The 15,134-nt window shown below is 56.9% G+C and overlaps 1 protein-coding gene across 3 annotated transcripts in view; it reads right to left on the bottom strand.

Moving 5' to 3' along the window:
* Nucleotides 1-5,933: 5,933 nt before the first annotated feature.
* CORO1C (coronin 1C) overlaps nt 5,934-15,134 on the bottom strand; it is a 40,220-nt gene continuing 31,019 nt past the window's right edge. For all 3 annotated transcript variants that reach the window (XM_032199251.1, XM_032199252.1, XM_032199253.1), the window contains exons 4-11: nt 12,838-12,967; nt 10,934-11,115; nt 10,273-10,392; nt 9,634-9,738; nt 8,204-8,349; nt 7,367-7,424; nt 7,033-7,278; nt 5,934-6,293 (exon numbers count right to left, since the gene is read on the bottom strand). In XM_032199251.1, coding sequence (XP_032055142.1) covers nt 6,174-6,293; nt 7,033-7,278; nt 7,367-7,424; nt 8,204-8,349; nt 9,634-9,738; nt 10,273-10,392; nt 10,934-11,115; nt 12,838-12,967 — 1,107 coding nt within the window. In that variant the 3' untranslated portion in view covers nt 5,934-6,173. The remainder of the gene's footprint in view (nt 6,294-7,032; nt 7,279-7,366; nt 7,425-8,203; nt 8,350-9,633; nt 9,739-10,272; nt 10,393-10,933; nt 11,116-12,837; nt 12,968-15,134) is intronic.

Below are 15,134 nucleotides of genomic sequence, written 5' to 3'. Positions count from 1 at the left end.
TCATTTCTGCTGCTGCCAGAAGAAGAGGATGGAGAACCGAAATTTCGGGAGGGGGATGTGGGCAGGAGCCAAGAGACCACCACGTCCGGGCAGGAGAGGCGCTTTAATGGGGTGACCGAGTCCGTTCCAGCTGCTTCTGCTTTGCGGGGGCCGCCAAGCCCCCGGCTTAGGAGTGCTCGGGGAGGAAGCTGCTGAGCGTCAGGTTGTCGCCATCGGCTTCGGAGCTGCCATCGGCCAGCAGCTTGCGGTGCCGGTGGGGGCCCAGCCGGGGGCCGTTGGTGGTAGTGGCCTCGCCGTCGGGCAGCAGGGAGGAGATGCAAACCATTTCGGTGGGGCTGAACTGGTGGCGAGCCGTGCGGGCCCGGCGGCAGAGCAGGGCGGCCAGCACCCCCGTGCACACCATGAAGGCGGCGGCCACCAGCGCCAGCAGCAGGATGGCCAGCAGGCACTTGTTCATCAGCGCGTTGTCGTCCCAGGGGACGGCGGGGGGTTCCTCCACCGCCTTCCCCCCGGGTTTTGAGTCCGAGGGAGCCGCGGTGGCCTCCCCCGGGTGATACAGCACCGGGGGGTCCCTGGCTTTTTTGTGGATGATGCTGGTGGGGGGCAGAGCTGAGCGTGGCTCCGTGGAGGCGGCATCCGTGCCTCCAGCCACGCTCCCTGTGGAGATGTCATCCATGCTGCTGGCCACGGTCCCCGTGGAGGAGCTGGCATCCGTGCCACCAGCCACGGTCCCCTCGGTGCCAGGCCCTCCGGATGCCATGAGCCAGCTGGGGATGGCGGTGCCGTTACTTTGGGGTGCTGCCTCCGTGCTGGGTGCGGAGCTCGGCAGCAAGTCGGGGTCGGGGGAGTCGGTCTCATCCTGGGGCTCTGCGGTGCTCAGCGCCAGCTCCCGGTGCAGGCTGGCGTTGGTGCCCGCTGCCAGCGGCGGCTCCGTGCCCAGCGAGTCGGGCTCGGGGGAATCGGTCTCATCCAGGTCCAAGGGCAGCGTGGTGACCTTCAAGGGCAGGCTGCTGTTGGTGCTGAGCCCCGGAGGCAGCGTGGAGCCCAGCAGCGAGTCGGGCGCGAGGGATTCGGTCTCGTTGCTCTCGGGCATCGTGGTGGTGCCGGGTTGGGGCTGCCCATAATAGGCTCTTCGCCTGCGGGAGGGCAGCAGGGGCTCGGCCGGCGCTGGTTCTGCTGCCCCCCAGACCCACTGCAGGCCCCTCTGCTCCGGGGGTCGGGCCCCGCACGCCCGCAGGGTGCTCAGCACCAGCACCACCAGCACAGCCCAGCACAGCGCCATGGCACCTGGGGAAGGGGTGGGGGGGGAAGGTGAAACGGGGCCCTTCCACCTGCGGGAAGCTCTGCAAAAAAAAAAAAAAAAAAAAAGCAAAATTGCAAAAGGAAGTCGAGAGCCTGGAAATGGGAAACGAGCCGTGCTGGAGGGGGCTGCTGCGAGATGGGTGGTTGCAGGCTGACGTCCCGCGTGGAAATGAAAGCGCGGGGACGTCGCGCACGCTTCGGCTCGACCCCACCCCGGGCTGCCCGTCCTCCCCTCCGCGGGCGGCAGCGGGCCACCGTGTGGCCAGAGGGTGCCCCAAAAGCTGAGCCATTCGCTCGGAGTAGAGCTGAAGCCACCCCAAAGCTCCCCACGGGCTGCCCCTCGCTCGCACTCAGCCCTGGTGGTTGGAGGACAGGGAGGGCCCCGCACCCAGCCCCAAACACCGACCGATGCCACCCGGAACGGGGGCTCCCACACCCACCATCCTACCCCCCCTGGCGACCAGCACGGAGCAGAGAGAGGCACCCCTGGGGGCCCGTGCGCACCCAACGCACCCCTTAGCATCCCCTCGGCACCCTCTCCATCCTTGGGGCCGAGCCCCAGGGGTGCCAGGGCCCGGATCTGGAGCACCCCCTCGCCAGGGCTCACCTCTTCCAGGGGATGCCGTGGGACCCCGAGCTGCAGCACCGGTGGCCGTCACCGCCGAGGGCCCGGCAGCCCCGGTACCGGGTGAGAGCGGAGGGGGCGTCGCGGGCTGCGCCCCGCCTGCACCTCCCCGCCGGGGCGGGCAGGAAACACGGCTGCGGTTTCGGAGAGCCCTGGGGGGGGGGAAGGACGTCACGCTGCCAGCGGGGGCCGCTGAGGGCTGGGGGCTTCGTGCACCCGTTGGGGTGCACCCCTAAGTCCTGTCCCCGCTGGGGTGATAGCGGGGGGTCCCTTGGGTGCCCCTGTCCCGCTCCCCTGGGTCTGCGTGCCGGGGCTGGTGCTGCCCCGAAAGCAGAAGTGGAGGCAAAGCGGCCCCAGGGCCCTTGGCACAGCGTGGGCATGGCCAAATGGGGGCAAGACACGGCCCCCACAAAGAGGCGACCCCACAGGAGGACCCCGATGCGGGGAGCAGCCTTCCCATGAGGCGAGGAAGCAGAGAAGGGATGCGGGGGCTTGGCTCGAGGAATTTGCAGAGCCCTTGTGCCCGGGCGCATCTCCTGGCCCCCATGGAGCAGCTGTGGGGCACTGTGGTATCTGGGGCACGGGGCCGCGGGCGTTCCCTGGGCACCCAGGGGTGCAGCAGCTCGGAAGGAACCCGCCCTGACCGCAGGCACCGGCACAGCAGCAGCAGGCAGGAGCCGCAGCCGCAGGAAGGGTGCTGCAAGATCACATCCGCAGCGAGCGCTCTGCGGCTGCCACCCGGGGCCGTAAACAACCCCACCGCATCCCTCTGCCCCCCGGCACAGCCCCACGGGGATTTTTGGCTGCGTTCAGCCCCTCTGGAATCCCCCCCCCCTCCCCCCGGAGCCTGGAGGATGCTCCTGGTCCCCTGCACATCACCCGGGGAAAAATCCGCTTGGGTTGCGGATGGGCCTCGCTGGGAGAGGTCCAAGTGGTGCACGGGCAGCGAGGGAGCAGCTCCTCAAGAGCATCCCCGTCCTGTCCCTATCTCGGCTTCCTCGGGGACCCCCAACACACCTGGAGAAACCCGGGGTTTGCTCACTGGGAAGCCTCCAACCTCCTGCTGGAGGAGGCACGGCGGGGACCGGGCTGCTCGGCCACAGTCTGACGCGCTCGGCTTCCCATCGCCGCACTGAGTGCTGTCAGTTACGACACCGCCAGGCCAGAAAACCTAAATTGTGGGCGCTACCGAGGCTCACCCACCCCACACAGAGCCCGGAGCAATGCCGGGTGTCCTGGGCGGCCGGGGCACAGCTTGTCCCTGTCCCCGTCCCTGTCCCCGTGCCTGGCTGCAGGGTTTGCAGTATCGACCCCCGCAGCCCCTCCATCTGCCCGTGCCGGGCTCCAGGAGGGGACCTGGGCGCACGTTCAGGCCGTGACGTTGTCCCCACTCCTACGCCTTCCTGAGCAGCTGCTGCCGCAGCTCCCGGCCCCGAGAAAGGGGCGAGCAGCAGCCGTGCCCCCCCCCCAACCCCCAACCCCCCTGCCAGCCGCCCCGGGCAGCGCCGAGAGGAGCCAAAGAAGAAGCAAGCAGAGGAAGTTTGTAATCAATGAGCTTTTATCTCTTGAAAATGGAAGCAAATATTCGGACAGGTACTTAGGGCCGCTCTATAAGAGCGCATCTTTCAGGACGTCGCTGGTTCTCTTCTGGGATATCACGGCTACAAAAAGCTTCAGGCACTGACTCGGGCTGAGCCTGGCTAGGCATCATCAGTTCGTTTAAATTAAATACAGGCTACAAGCTCCAAACCACGGCGGCGTTGCCTCCGCCCTCCTCAAACCGTCCACCGCGCCAATCTCAGCTGGGCATCTCGCTCCAGCAGTTCAGGAACTTTGTTCCCTCCGATTAGAAAAACTCAAAACAAAACAAAACAAAACAGAAAACAACCCGCAAGGTCCCCAAGCACACAACCCCGACGTCACACGTACAAAAATCGACACAGAGAGAGCACCGTTTGGGGGGGGGAGAGCAGTAACGTTTGGTTTTGTTTTCCCAAAATGATAAGAATTAAAATTAATACAGATCGTCTCAGCCATTGACTGCAATACAAAACCAGCACCAAACACTCGAGCAGCCCGCGGCTGGGCTGGGAACCCAGCACCAGGGCTCGTTTCCCCCCCCCTACACCAGCATCCAGGCAGGGAAAACGTGCCCCGTCTGCGATGCTAACCACTTAAAACGAAGAAAATCCACTTTTATTAAGCTTTCCTGCTAGGAACCGTAACACCTCCTCTGTCCTTCGCACCCCCTCCTCGTGCCTCTCCAGCTACTTCGCCCAGCAGCACCCACGGCCCTCCAGGGCAGAGGATCCTCGACCTGCAAGCTGTGAACATGCAAACGCTGAAGGAAAAAGGGGAAAAAAAGGGGAATTTGTGGACTTATAGCCAGCCAGAGGGTGGGACGAAGGGATGCACCCTGCTCTGTGTGGTGGCCCCAAGCACACACACGAGCACGCACAGCGTGGTGGCAGGGAGCTGACCCCAGGGATGGGTATTTGGGGCTCAGCAGCTGCCAGCTAACTCCTGGACATCGCTCGGCCCCCCGAGGGTTTTATCCAGGTCTGGATTTAACCAGGGGTGCACGCAGCAAAAGGGTGAAGCCCGAGCTTGCTTGTGCAGCCCAGGTCCCATCGCAGCGTAGGGCCAGCAGGGAACGCTCCTGGCCCCAGCCTCAGCACCCCCCCCCCCTCTGGCAGCGCAGACCCCACACGAGCAGAGGTGGAGAGGAGATCCCAGGATGAGCTCTGCGAGTCCTGCGCACCCCCAGGGGCTTTGGGGTGAGGATCTGGAAGGATCAGGGGAGAGCAGCACCTCTCCGAGCTGGGGGCAGGACCTCCCCCAGCCCCATCCCCTCCCTGGCTGGGACTGCAGGGGGCGAGGGTCGCCGAGCTCAGCTGGGAACAAACCCTTTCCTGTGAAATTTTAAGGCAAGGAGGTTAAAAAAAAATATATATATATAACCGGGGACAGTTTGTTTCTGGAGACCCCTGGTGCCAGTCCCCCAGCTACCCCTAATGCTGCTCGGGAAGCAGAGCCAAGATTTCTACCACCAGTACTAAAGTCGAAGGCCAAAGAATTGCAAGCTCACAGGATTTTTAAATCTTTTTAAAGCTTCTGAAAGCAAAGAAGCCCCAGAGGCTGAGGGCAGCTGTGGAGCAGCCCCAAGCACTCCTAGTGCCATGCGCGGCCGCGCCGGACACGAGGCGAGACGGGAGCAGCCCCCTGCTCGCAGCCTCGTGCACACCTTGAACTCTGCACTCCAGGGCTAAACACAACGCAGCTCCTGCAGGGAACAGCTCCTGCCTTAACACCACAACCAGCAACTGCAACCTGCCCGCTCGGACAGGGCTGGAGAAACCCAAAAGGAGAGGTTATTTTACGAGGGGGCTGGAGAAACCCAAACCACGGGGTTATTTTCCGAGGGGGAGGCGATGCTCAGGTCAAAGTTGTGCAGGGAGTAAGAAGGAGCAGAGGCAGTCTGTGGCATGAATCACTTCATTCAGCACTATATATATATATATATATATATATTTTTTTTTAAAACCGTTAGACAGCGGCCATCAGAACACATCGGGAAGGCAGGAAGGTCAGCTCGCACGGAACCTCTGAGGGAGCTCAGCAGCAGCCTCGGCCACACTGCAGGGGGAACCGATCTGATTGTTCAAAATTGGAGATTTATACAAAATAGCTTCGGTTTTGATCTCTAAACAGTATAAACACCCACCACACGCACGCACGCGCACACACACACAGTGCCGTCCCTTTCAATTCAAAACACAAATACTGCAAAGTGGCAAATAAGAAAAATAAAAAGCAACTTTTTTTTTTTGTTTGTTTCGTTTTTTTGGCAACTTTAAAAAATGGTTAAGAACAATGTGGCATTGGTCCCTAAATCTAGAAAAAAAGGTATTTGGGCACAACATCGAAAGTCATAATGGGTTTGTTTTCAAGAATTCATAACATCTGGAGGAAAAAAAAAAAAAAAAAAAAAAAAAAAAGACCGTCAAAGTAGCACTTATTCTTTTTGAATTGTTTGACACAGTCACATAAATTCATTAAAACATCAGGAAAAAAAAAAAAAAAAAAAATCACTAAAAAGCTTGGCTTTTAATCATCGGCTCTCGTTGACGTGAATTTTGGGAGAAGAGGAAAGCTCGTACTGGAATGCTGCACGCTGCTGCTTGCCGAACCGGGGAACTGGAATGTGTCTGGGCTGGCAGCGCCCGCCAGCGCCCGCTCGCCCCGCTCAGTCTGCGATCTTCGCCATCTGCTGCTCCAGCTTGGAAATGCGCTCGTCCTGGTTGGTGATCGTGTCCTTTATGGATTTCAGCTCCCGCAGTATCTCGTCCAATTTGGCTTCGTTTTGCTGCAGCGGAAGAGAAGAGGCGTGGTGGTTACAGGAGCTGGCAGGATGGGGTCTGTACGAGGGAGTGTTCAGAGCGAGGCAGCTCGCCGGGGGGACACCCCAAAGCCTGGGGCACATGGGGCAGAAAGGGGAGCGTGCTGAGGGTGCCTGGCACACACACCAGGATGAATCCTGCTCTTTAGAAGCGTTTCATCACTTGCCCAAGCTTCCCTCTCCCTGCCTCCACGCATCACCGCGCCATCCCTCAGCTATCCCCCCAGCCGGGCGATTCTCTTCAACCTCCTCCCAGACCTGCGTAGCCTGAGGTTGGTTTGTCCCACGGGGTTTTGCACACACGCAAGAAGGTGCCCAGTTCAGGATCTTACGTTTCTCTTCAACAAATGGCTTTTGCTAACTCCCTGCAGGACGTGGCACACACAGCCCGCGGAGATGAGCAGCGAGCTGGCTGTTTATAGGAGGTGTTTCTCACCCAAACGACCCAGCCTCGTGCAAACCCGTGCTCACACGGAGCCTCAGGCTGAACAAACCTAAGCAGGCGTGTGGCCGGGCCGAGCTGCCAAGCTTTCCTTCGCACCACAGCTCTCGGCCACCCTCTGCAGGTAGAGAAACCTGCAGCTGGCCCCAGGGTGCTCAAATCGTGCACCCTTGGGCTTTGTTACAGCTGTGCCTGAAGATACAGCACCCTGGCAATCATCAAGGCTCAGGCCACCGTCCCCAAAACCTCACAGATTTTACTCACAGGGTCTGAGGCATCAGCTGCTTTCTTTGGAGCATTTATGAGATCACTCTTCTTGTTTGCGGCAGGCTTGTTGTCCAGTATATTCTTCTTGACCACCTTGAGATCCCTGTTCTTGCCAGGAATGTACCCATGCTTCAAGGAAATGAGCAGGGGATCGGCGTTCTTCCCCTCGAACCACTCCTCTGCCTCCAGAGCTGCCTCCGGGCCGGCTGTGTCAGGGTACAGGTCGTCCTGGAAGAGGTCCGACTGCAAGGAGAAACGAACTGGTGAGGCGCCGCGGGGCTGGAAGGCGCGAAGCTGGCTTCAAACCACGCAAGCAGGAGGCTGCGCTCACCTTTCGCGGGACCGTCATGATGATGGGCTCACATTTCCTCTCGTGAAGCTTGAAGAACCTTGCCGAAAAAAAAGGAGGAAAAAAAGAGAAAAAGAAAAAAGGAAACGTGACTCGGGAGCCAGGACAGGCACCACGCCATGCAAAGGAAGCCTCGGTTCTGCTGCTCATGCACAGCAGCGTACTGCGAGACGGAGGCAGCGGACAGCGAGCAATCCTAAGGAGTCACAGCTGGGCTGCGCTAGGACTTGCAGAGCCCTGGTTAAGGGCTGGAGAAAACTACCTGGGTGCGTGCCGAGCTCCCTCTTAGGTACTGGGTGACTTCAGAGAGTCGCACTTTGGCCAGAAGGGGCTGTCAGAAAGGCACAGCCCGCTGCTCGGACTGTCGAGACAAGCAGCACACAAGTAACGTTCAGGTCACATCCTAGGCAGCCCGCTGCTCGCGACGCGCGGCGGCTCCACGCTCATGTCACCCCTTTCCAGCCTTCACCTGAGCGGTGCTGGAAACTCCGCAGCCCTCAGCTCTGCTGGCAAATTCTGCAGCCAGCCGTGAGCTCTAGGCCCTTCCAGGAGCTGCAGAGGGTTTATCCTGCTGGCTCTCGCTGCCCTTTACAACAGGCTCGGCCCAAATCCCGTCACGTTTTCAGGCTGCATCACCTCACGCCCAGCAGAAGCGTCCCCCAGCAAACACCACACAGGTACTGGTGGAGCAGGGGCCTCTCGAGCAGCATCCCCATGCCCAGCAGCTGTGGGTTTGCCAGCAGGGAGCACACAGCAGTTTTTTGGAGGGCTCCCAGCCCCTTTGGCACGCGAGGTGCCGGCTGCGGCAGCAGGCCTTACCTGGCAATCTCACACTTGTTCACGTCAAGGCCCCTCTTTGGCATGAACCCCATCCCTCTCTGCGGCTCCTTGCTGCTGAAGGTGTTGAGGTAGTGAACGTAGGGGGACTCGTCCGTGATCTCGAAGTAGCGAATGCTGCTGTCGCCCTGCAGGACACCAACAAGGACCCCTCTGGAGGCTGTGGGGACAGCACCCCGCGTGCCCACGCACCCATCCCCTCCTGGGCTGGGCAGGTATCGCTCTCACCCGATTCCCTCTCCTCCCAGGGATGCCACCACAGAGCAGCATGGTTTATATACAGCTTTCTTGTTCCCTAAGCTAAAGCTCCTGCTGCTTTCCAGGCTAATGTCTCACCTGCGGCTGCTGGCAGCACGCTGCTGTCTGCTCAAATATCCATACACATTTTCTCTTGTGAAAAAGCTAAGCTTGCTGCCTCGGTTTCCCCAAAGTAAGGAGAAGATTCCTGCTTTTCAGCAAAGTCACTAAGAGCTTTTTTTCCTTTTTTTTTCTTCTTTTTTTTTTTTTTTTAATTAGTTTGTTTTAAAACGTTTCGAAAAGGAAAAATAAACATATTGGTGCTCTGTGCAATTTAGCTACATGACAGGTGATCTTGCACACAAAATAATCTTAAAAACGAGGAAGTTATCTGCACACCCAGTTAGAACCAGAGTCGGGCACAAAGGCTGTAAAACCAAGTCCTCTGTTTGGCTCCAGAGGATCCTCCTACACCACCATCTCTGCGACAGCGGAGGAGGCAGCAGAGGTACAGAACGAGTATTTACAGAACGAGTAGTTCTCATTACAAAGGCAGGGTTGTTGAGTTTTCTTTTTATGGATCCTTTTTTTTTTTTTTAATTCCTTGTTCATCTTGTCTTGTCTTTAGCTCCTGGCTGTACCACGTCCAAAGCCGTGGCACTCAGAAGTGCTTCAGAGCACTTAATGCCTACAAATTGCTTTTACAAAGGAGCACGTGTGATTCCAGTTTTCTTTTATTTAACCCCACAAAATTCGAGTGAGTGTTGCTACACGCTCCATCATCATCAAGAGCAAGGATAACATCGTCCGAAATGCACCTTCCTCCCACATTAATGCACAGCCTTTCAGGTCAGCGACAACAAAAGATGTTTTAATGACAGTATGTGACTTGCTGCACTAAGAGCAGCTTTACCTGAGTAAATCCATCTCACAGAAACATCCCATTACATACCAGACCTTCAGAGTCTCTGCATAGTGCTGCAAAGTGAGGATCAAACTGATTTCAGAGCAGCCTGGATTTTTTCAGATTTGTCCACAACCCCAGCCAGCACCGCAGCACTAAATTTCTAGTCCTGACTCTTTCAGTGAGACACTTGGTGGGCACTTCCTCAGCATTGTTCGTTCAATCAGATGCCATTTTAACAACCCTAATCATCCTAAAAGGTCCCCCTTACCTTGCCACACAAGTAAATAATGTTGGTGTCTGGGTCGTAGAAGGGCAGCAGGACCCCGTTGCTGGTGTCCATCTCGTGGAGGGCTATTGGCTCCTCCATGTTTTTCTGGAAATGAAAAAAAAATAAATCTGTTGTTAATGAAGAACAGAGAAACTCGTGTTAACACGAGATCTGTATTATTAACAGCTCTTTGGAGCTGGTGGGACACTCAGCAGTGGCTTCCCCACCCTGAGGGCTCTGTACGTTAGATTAACAAACGCTGCAGATGTTTCACCAGCTCATTCACTCCCCAAAGATGTTTTCATCGCGCATTAAAACCAGGATAATTCACAAAGTGAAGAGAAAAGCATGACACGGCCATGCTAGTGAGTGCCTTGTGCCAGCTTGCTGCTGTCTTGCTCCGTACGTAAAACATTCAGAGAGGAAGGAGCGCCCTTCACACAGAATTTCCTTTACCGAGTGAACACAAAGCCCAAATAACAGCCAGATGTTCTGGCACAGGAAGGCTGAGTAGGCTCAGACGTAGCCAGAAGAGGGAATACCCTCAAGTTTACAAACCAGGAGTGCAGCAGGTGATGGCAGGCTGCTGGTTAGCAGCTCGTGGGGGCTACAACAGGTAGCAGCAAGGCAGGGACCTACCGGATTCCACAGGGCGAGCTGCCGTTCGCTCATGCGGCTGAAGCCGGTCGTGAAGATGTTTCCATCGGCGAGGAAGATGGCTCGCATGGGCCGGGCTCCCTCGTGGGTCTTCTCTTTCTCCTGAAATAGATTTAGAAATGAGCCTCTAGCAAGGCGCTGAAAGCCCAAGGGGTGCAGCTCTTCTGGCTGCACGGAGTCCCTGGCACACGTGGATCCTCCACGGAGGATGCCGGCTACACGGAGCAACGTCCAACTACCTTTGCCTGATGCTCGAGGGAAGAAACCAAATAATAAGCAACAAAAGTAGTCGCAGCTGTTTTGTTTCAGCTTTACCTGATTCTTACAAGGCTGAAGGAAGGCTCCTTTGCAAGCTACAACACATACGCGGGCTGCTAAATCTCCGCTTTGCATCCACAACTTTGAAGGTGTAATTATGCAGAAGGATTAGATGCGGAATTACACTCCGGCAGGTTTTAAAACCGAGCCCTAAAATCCTAGTTCAAACACTAATTCCAATAAACCCAGACAAATCCTTCAGCCGCCGCTACCCTTCTTGTAATTTCTTCCTCGCTTTGAACATGACTAAATGGAGCACGCACTGGGCTCAAAGGCTCGCTCTTCATTCACCCTCTGCTGTAGGGGAATTACTCTGCACACTTACGGCAACGATTTCTTGTTTCCTGGGGTCAATAATTCGCACTTTCTTGTCTTTGGAAGCTGTACAGATTAGGCTGCCGTTGCGATTCCAGCTGACGTTGTAAATCACATCCACGTGCATGTCGTCCAGGTTTATGAGGGCCTCGCCTGTCCCCACGTTCCAGATGATGATTGCGTTATCGCAACCTGGAAGGGAAAACAGCAGGCACAAATCACAACCGTGGTGGAAAGGGAAAAAAAGCCAGAGGCAGAGAACAAGGACTAAAACCTGCTGCAGCTCCAGTGCCTCAGGCACAGTCTCTTAAACACGGTTATGTACGCAGAGCCCCACGCAGATGCAGGCTCAGAGTCGGGACAAAGCAGCCAGAGAGCTCCACACGCAGGTGGCACAGGGCTGGCAGCACAGGGGAGGGCTGAAAATATCACAGCAGCAGCTCGAGAAGGCTCTGGGGCAGTGTGAGAGGTCCCCAGGGGAGAAGAAGCTGAAGGTAAGGCAGGAGGAGCAGCGATGCAGCTGAAGGAGGGCTGTGAAAGCGTGGCCAGGCCACTGCTGCTGCCGTCCTCCTGCGTCTGGTGCAGGAGCTCTCGGGTCTCAGCTCAGCTGCAGGACTGCAGAGTGGGAAAGCCGAGGGCAAAGAGGCAATGTTCTTCTACCTCTGCACATCCAGGACGGGCTGGCAGTCACTGCCTTCTCAGGTTGCAGAGATTTGCAGCAGAAAGAGTAAGAGTGGCTTTCGTGGCAAATTAGGGAAGCGACAGCATCAGGAGGGGAAACGGCAGAAAAAAGGTATAAAAAGAATGGCAGACATCAAAAGCTGAGGTCAGCAGATTCACAAGGACTGCAAGCATTAGGCAGGGGGTTCTGCTCAAGGAGCAAACAGTGAGAAGACAAAGAACAAAGCCTCAAAGAGGACGACAGCAAAATAAGAGAGGACTGGAGCCGTCAGTCCGCCAGGTGAGGGAACAAAGCCCAGCGCTGAGTTATCCAGCTCCCCTAATGCTCAAGGAGGGGTGAAAACACGCTGAGGCTGAGATAATGATCACTGTGCCCTCCCAAACAGCCTGGGACATCCAGCATCGGTTTGTCGCCACCAAGAGGAGCCCTGGGGACCTCTGCTTGTGAGTGCAGCACTCTGGAAAAGCTACCTAGGAAGAACAAGCCTCTCCTTTTGTGTATCCTCACACCGAGTTTCATTAATTTCAGTGCCACAGGGTCTGCAATCAAAGCGTTTTTGGGGAAACCAGATCAAAAGCCAGCCAGTTCCTCAGGGGGCGTTTACACCCCCCAAAACCCCACAGAGCTCAGCTGAGAGTGCGGCCGGAACGATTTGCTTCTTTTATTAGGCTCCAGCCTAAAGGTCATGCTATGAAAGCCTCCGAGTGAGCTAATGGATAATGACTTTTCCATTTTATTTCCATCATGATTTGACTGTTTTTCAGCGGTCAAAAGAATCTGACTGCATAGACTGGACCGGCCAAGGAGACGATTTGGGAAATGCTGAAAGCTTGGGGATGGACCAGCAGGACACCTTGCAGGGACCAGCAAAAAGGAGAAACACTTGGGCCTTTTATAAATGAAATAAAAACATGAAAACAGGAAGGAGGGGAGCGTGTATGTGAATAGTTATCAGCTGATGGAGCTTGGGATGAAAACTGGGGCAGTTTTCATACAGTAATTCATGCCTTCAGTTTCCTGGTTCTCATCCCTGTAAAAGCAGGGATAAAAGGCCAGGACGTGGAGAGGGCTTTGAGCCACGTGTCCCAGCCTTCTGAGGAACTGTCACGGGTTTGTGATTCACTGGCCCCAAGCTGCCAGGAGAGGGAAAGGAGCAGCCAGGCTCCAAATCCCTGCTCCAGGACACGGCACCAGTGAAATGAGGTGGATGTGGCCGGGAGCTGACCCCATACCTGCGCTGAGCAGCACGTTGCGTGCGGTCGGGTGCCAAGCCACGATGCCCACTCGCTTCGAGTGGCCTTCTAGAACCACCACCGGCTCTGTCAAGGACAGGGTGAGTCCGTTCTCGGGGATCTGCCACACCTGGAAAGGGGGAAAAAGGAAAAGAGGGTTAGCCAGAGGGCATCCATCCCCGCTGCAGAGCGCGTTACTCATTCACTTCACGCCTCCCGTGCCAAGGCAGAGCAGAAGGCCGGGCTGTCCCTCCTGATATAAACAGGAAAATGGGAGCAAATCCCAGGAGAGAGCCGTCAGGAAGAGGAACGACCCCGAGCACCTCCAGCCCGTGCCTTCGCCTTGTCAGCTGCAAAGCCTGGCATTTACCAGCCCCAGGGGGCAGCTTCTGCAACCAGCAGAGCCCAGGGATGGGAGGGAGGAAAAATCCCCATGCCCCAGGGCAGGAGCTGCCCTCCCAGAACTATTCCTGCAATTCAGCATCGGACGAGAGCCTTTGAACTGAGCCTGACCTGCACAGAGCGCATCAAACCTGCAAGAAACCCATCGCCCAGCAGTGAGAGCTGCCCACGGGTAGGTGGCAGCATCAGAGCACGTTTCCCTTGCCTCCTATTGTTTGTTTTTTTGTTTTTTTCCTAGAGGAGCAGAGCAGGGACCCCCAGCCCTGCCCGCAGCACCCAGGCAAGGGGACAGGGCAGGGGCTGCGACCCAGGCGGGTTTTGGGGTGAGGCAGACACAAATGCCTGGATTTTCGCTCCCGTCCCAGGTTCTCTCTTCTCCCAGGGACGGCTGCTGCTGCTCAGATGAAAACCTCTGAGATGTGAGCATCCCCTGCGTGTCCCAGCTCACCTCCAACCAGCCCTGATGGGATTCCAGCCCCTGGTGCCATCCTCTGGGCGCTGTCCCTCTCCGCATCCTCAGGCCCCCCGCGGAGGATTCCTGCTCTAGGATTTCAAATCCCTTCTCCTCCTCCTGGCTGATGGGACCGTGGGTGACAAGGTGACAAATGCCGTGGCTTTTTCCAGGGGTCAGGGTTTTAAATTGGGCTACAAAGCAGGGCTGGGCACTCCGAAGGGCAGCACAGCGCCCCGCTCGCTCCGGCCACCTCCTGCCGTCGGAGGATTGTGTTCAAACCCCTCGCACGTCGCAGCAAGGCACCTCACCTGCCTGCTGCAGGGTGAAACGGGGTTACAAAGCTGTCAGTTCGTACAGAGGCAGCTTTGTTCACGCCAGCCAGGGAATAAAAACCTGACAGCAGCAGCAGCAGCTCGGCGCACGGCTGCTGACGCGCAAAGCAGCCTGCTAAAAGCAGCACCCGCACTTGGTGTAATTATTGCACGCAGGTCTCACAGGAACCGCCTCCGAACCCTTCACAGCTCCGAGCACTAAGGCAATGCTGCAAAAAATAGGTATTACCTAAACTGGGGAGACGGCTGGCACGGGAGGGGGGCCGGGAGACGGAGCCGAAGGGACCCGCGGGGGTGACAGCCTAGGAAAGGGCGCTGGGCACAGCTGAGAGACAAAAACCACCAAAACCAGAGACAAAACCCACCCAAACAGCTTCTCCTCTAGACATAAAGGCCCTGGCGGTTAGGGCTGGTGCAGGCAAGCTGATGTTACACCAAGGATTAAGCAAGGAGCCAGATATTTGCTTACCCCGGGGTCCCGAGGAGCCCTTAGAAACAGCAAAGTGAGCGCAGCGTCTCTTCCCCCTCGGGGAAACCAAGCTTTTCTGCCAAGCGTCCTGCCCCGATTCACCCAGTCTCACCCCAAGGGCAAGGCTTCGTGGGAGCAGCTCTGAAAATTGGATTTATTCACGCAAAGCCAGGGGCAGCACCAGCTCCAACCCGAGCAGAAGCCGGCAGCCCGGGCGCAAAGGGGCAGCTTTTACACCCATGGGTCTCCGTGCCGAGGCAGCAGCACAGACTGTCAGAAGGGGCTGGGACCCCTCCCCAGACATCCCCCTTTTTTATTTTTTGGGGTCTGAGCTGGGGAGCAGGCCTTCGGGGTGAGAGCAGCCCCGTTGCCAAGCCCTCTGCGTGCCGGAGAGCTCCAGGACTGGGTTCAAACCTGAGCCAGCGAGCGAAGGGGGGAGGAATTACAGGCAGAATACCAATGGAAAGGAGTTTTTTTTTTTAAAAGAGCCTCTGGAGGACAGAGTTTGTTGGTTTTTTTTCTTCAAGGGAAAGAGGGAAAGCCCCTCTAGTTTACAGCAGCTGCAGAGCAGTGTAATCCTCTGCAGATTACAGAAACGATTGACCTAATCATCCTGCTTGGTATTACAGAAAAAAAAAAA

This window comes from Aythya fuligula, chromosome 17 (genome assembly GCF_009819795.1).
Source record: "Aythya fuligula isolate bAytFul2 chromosome 17, bAytFul2.pri, whole genome shotgun sequence".
NCBI lineage: Eukaryota > Metazoa > Chordata > Aves > Anseriformes > Anatidae > Aythya > Aythya fuligula.
The sequence above is the reverse complement of the archived record's forward strand: the minus strand, read 5'-3'. Positions and strand labels throughout refer to the sequence as shown.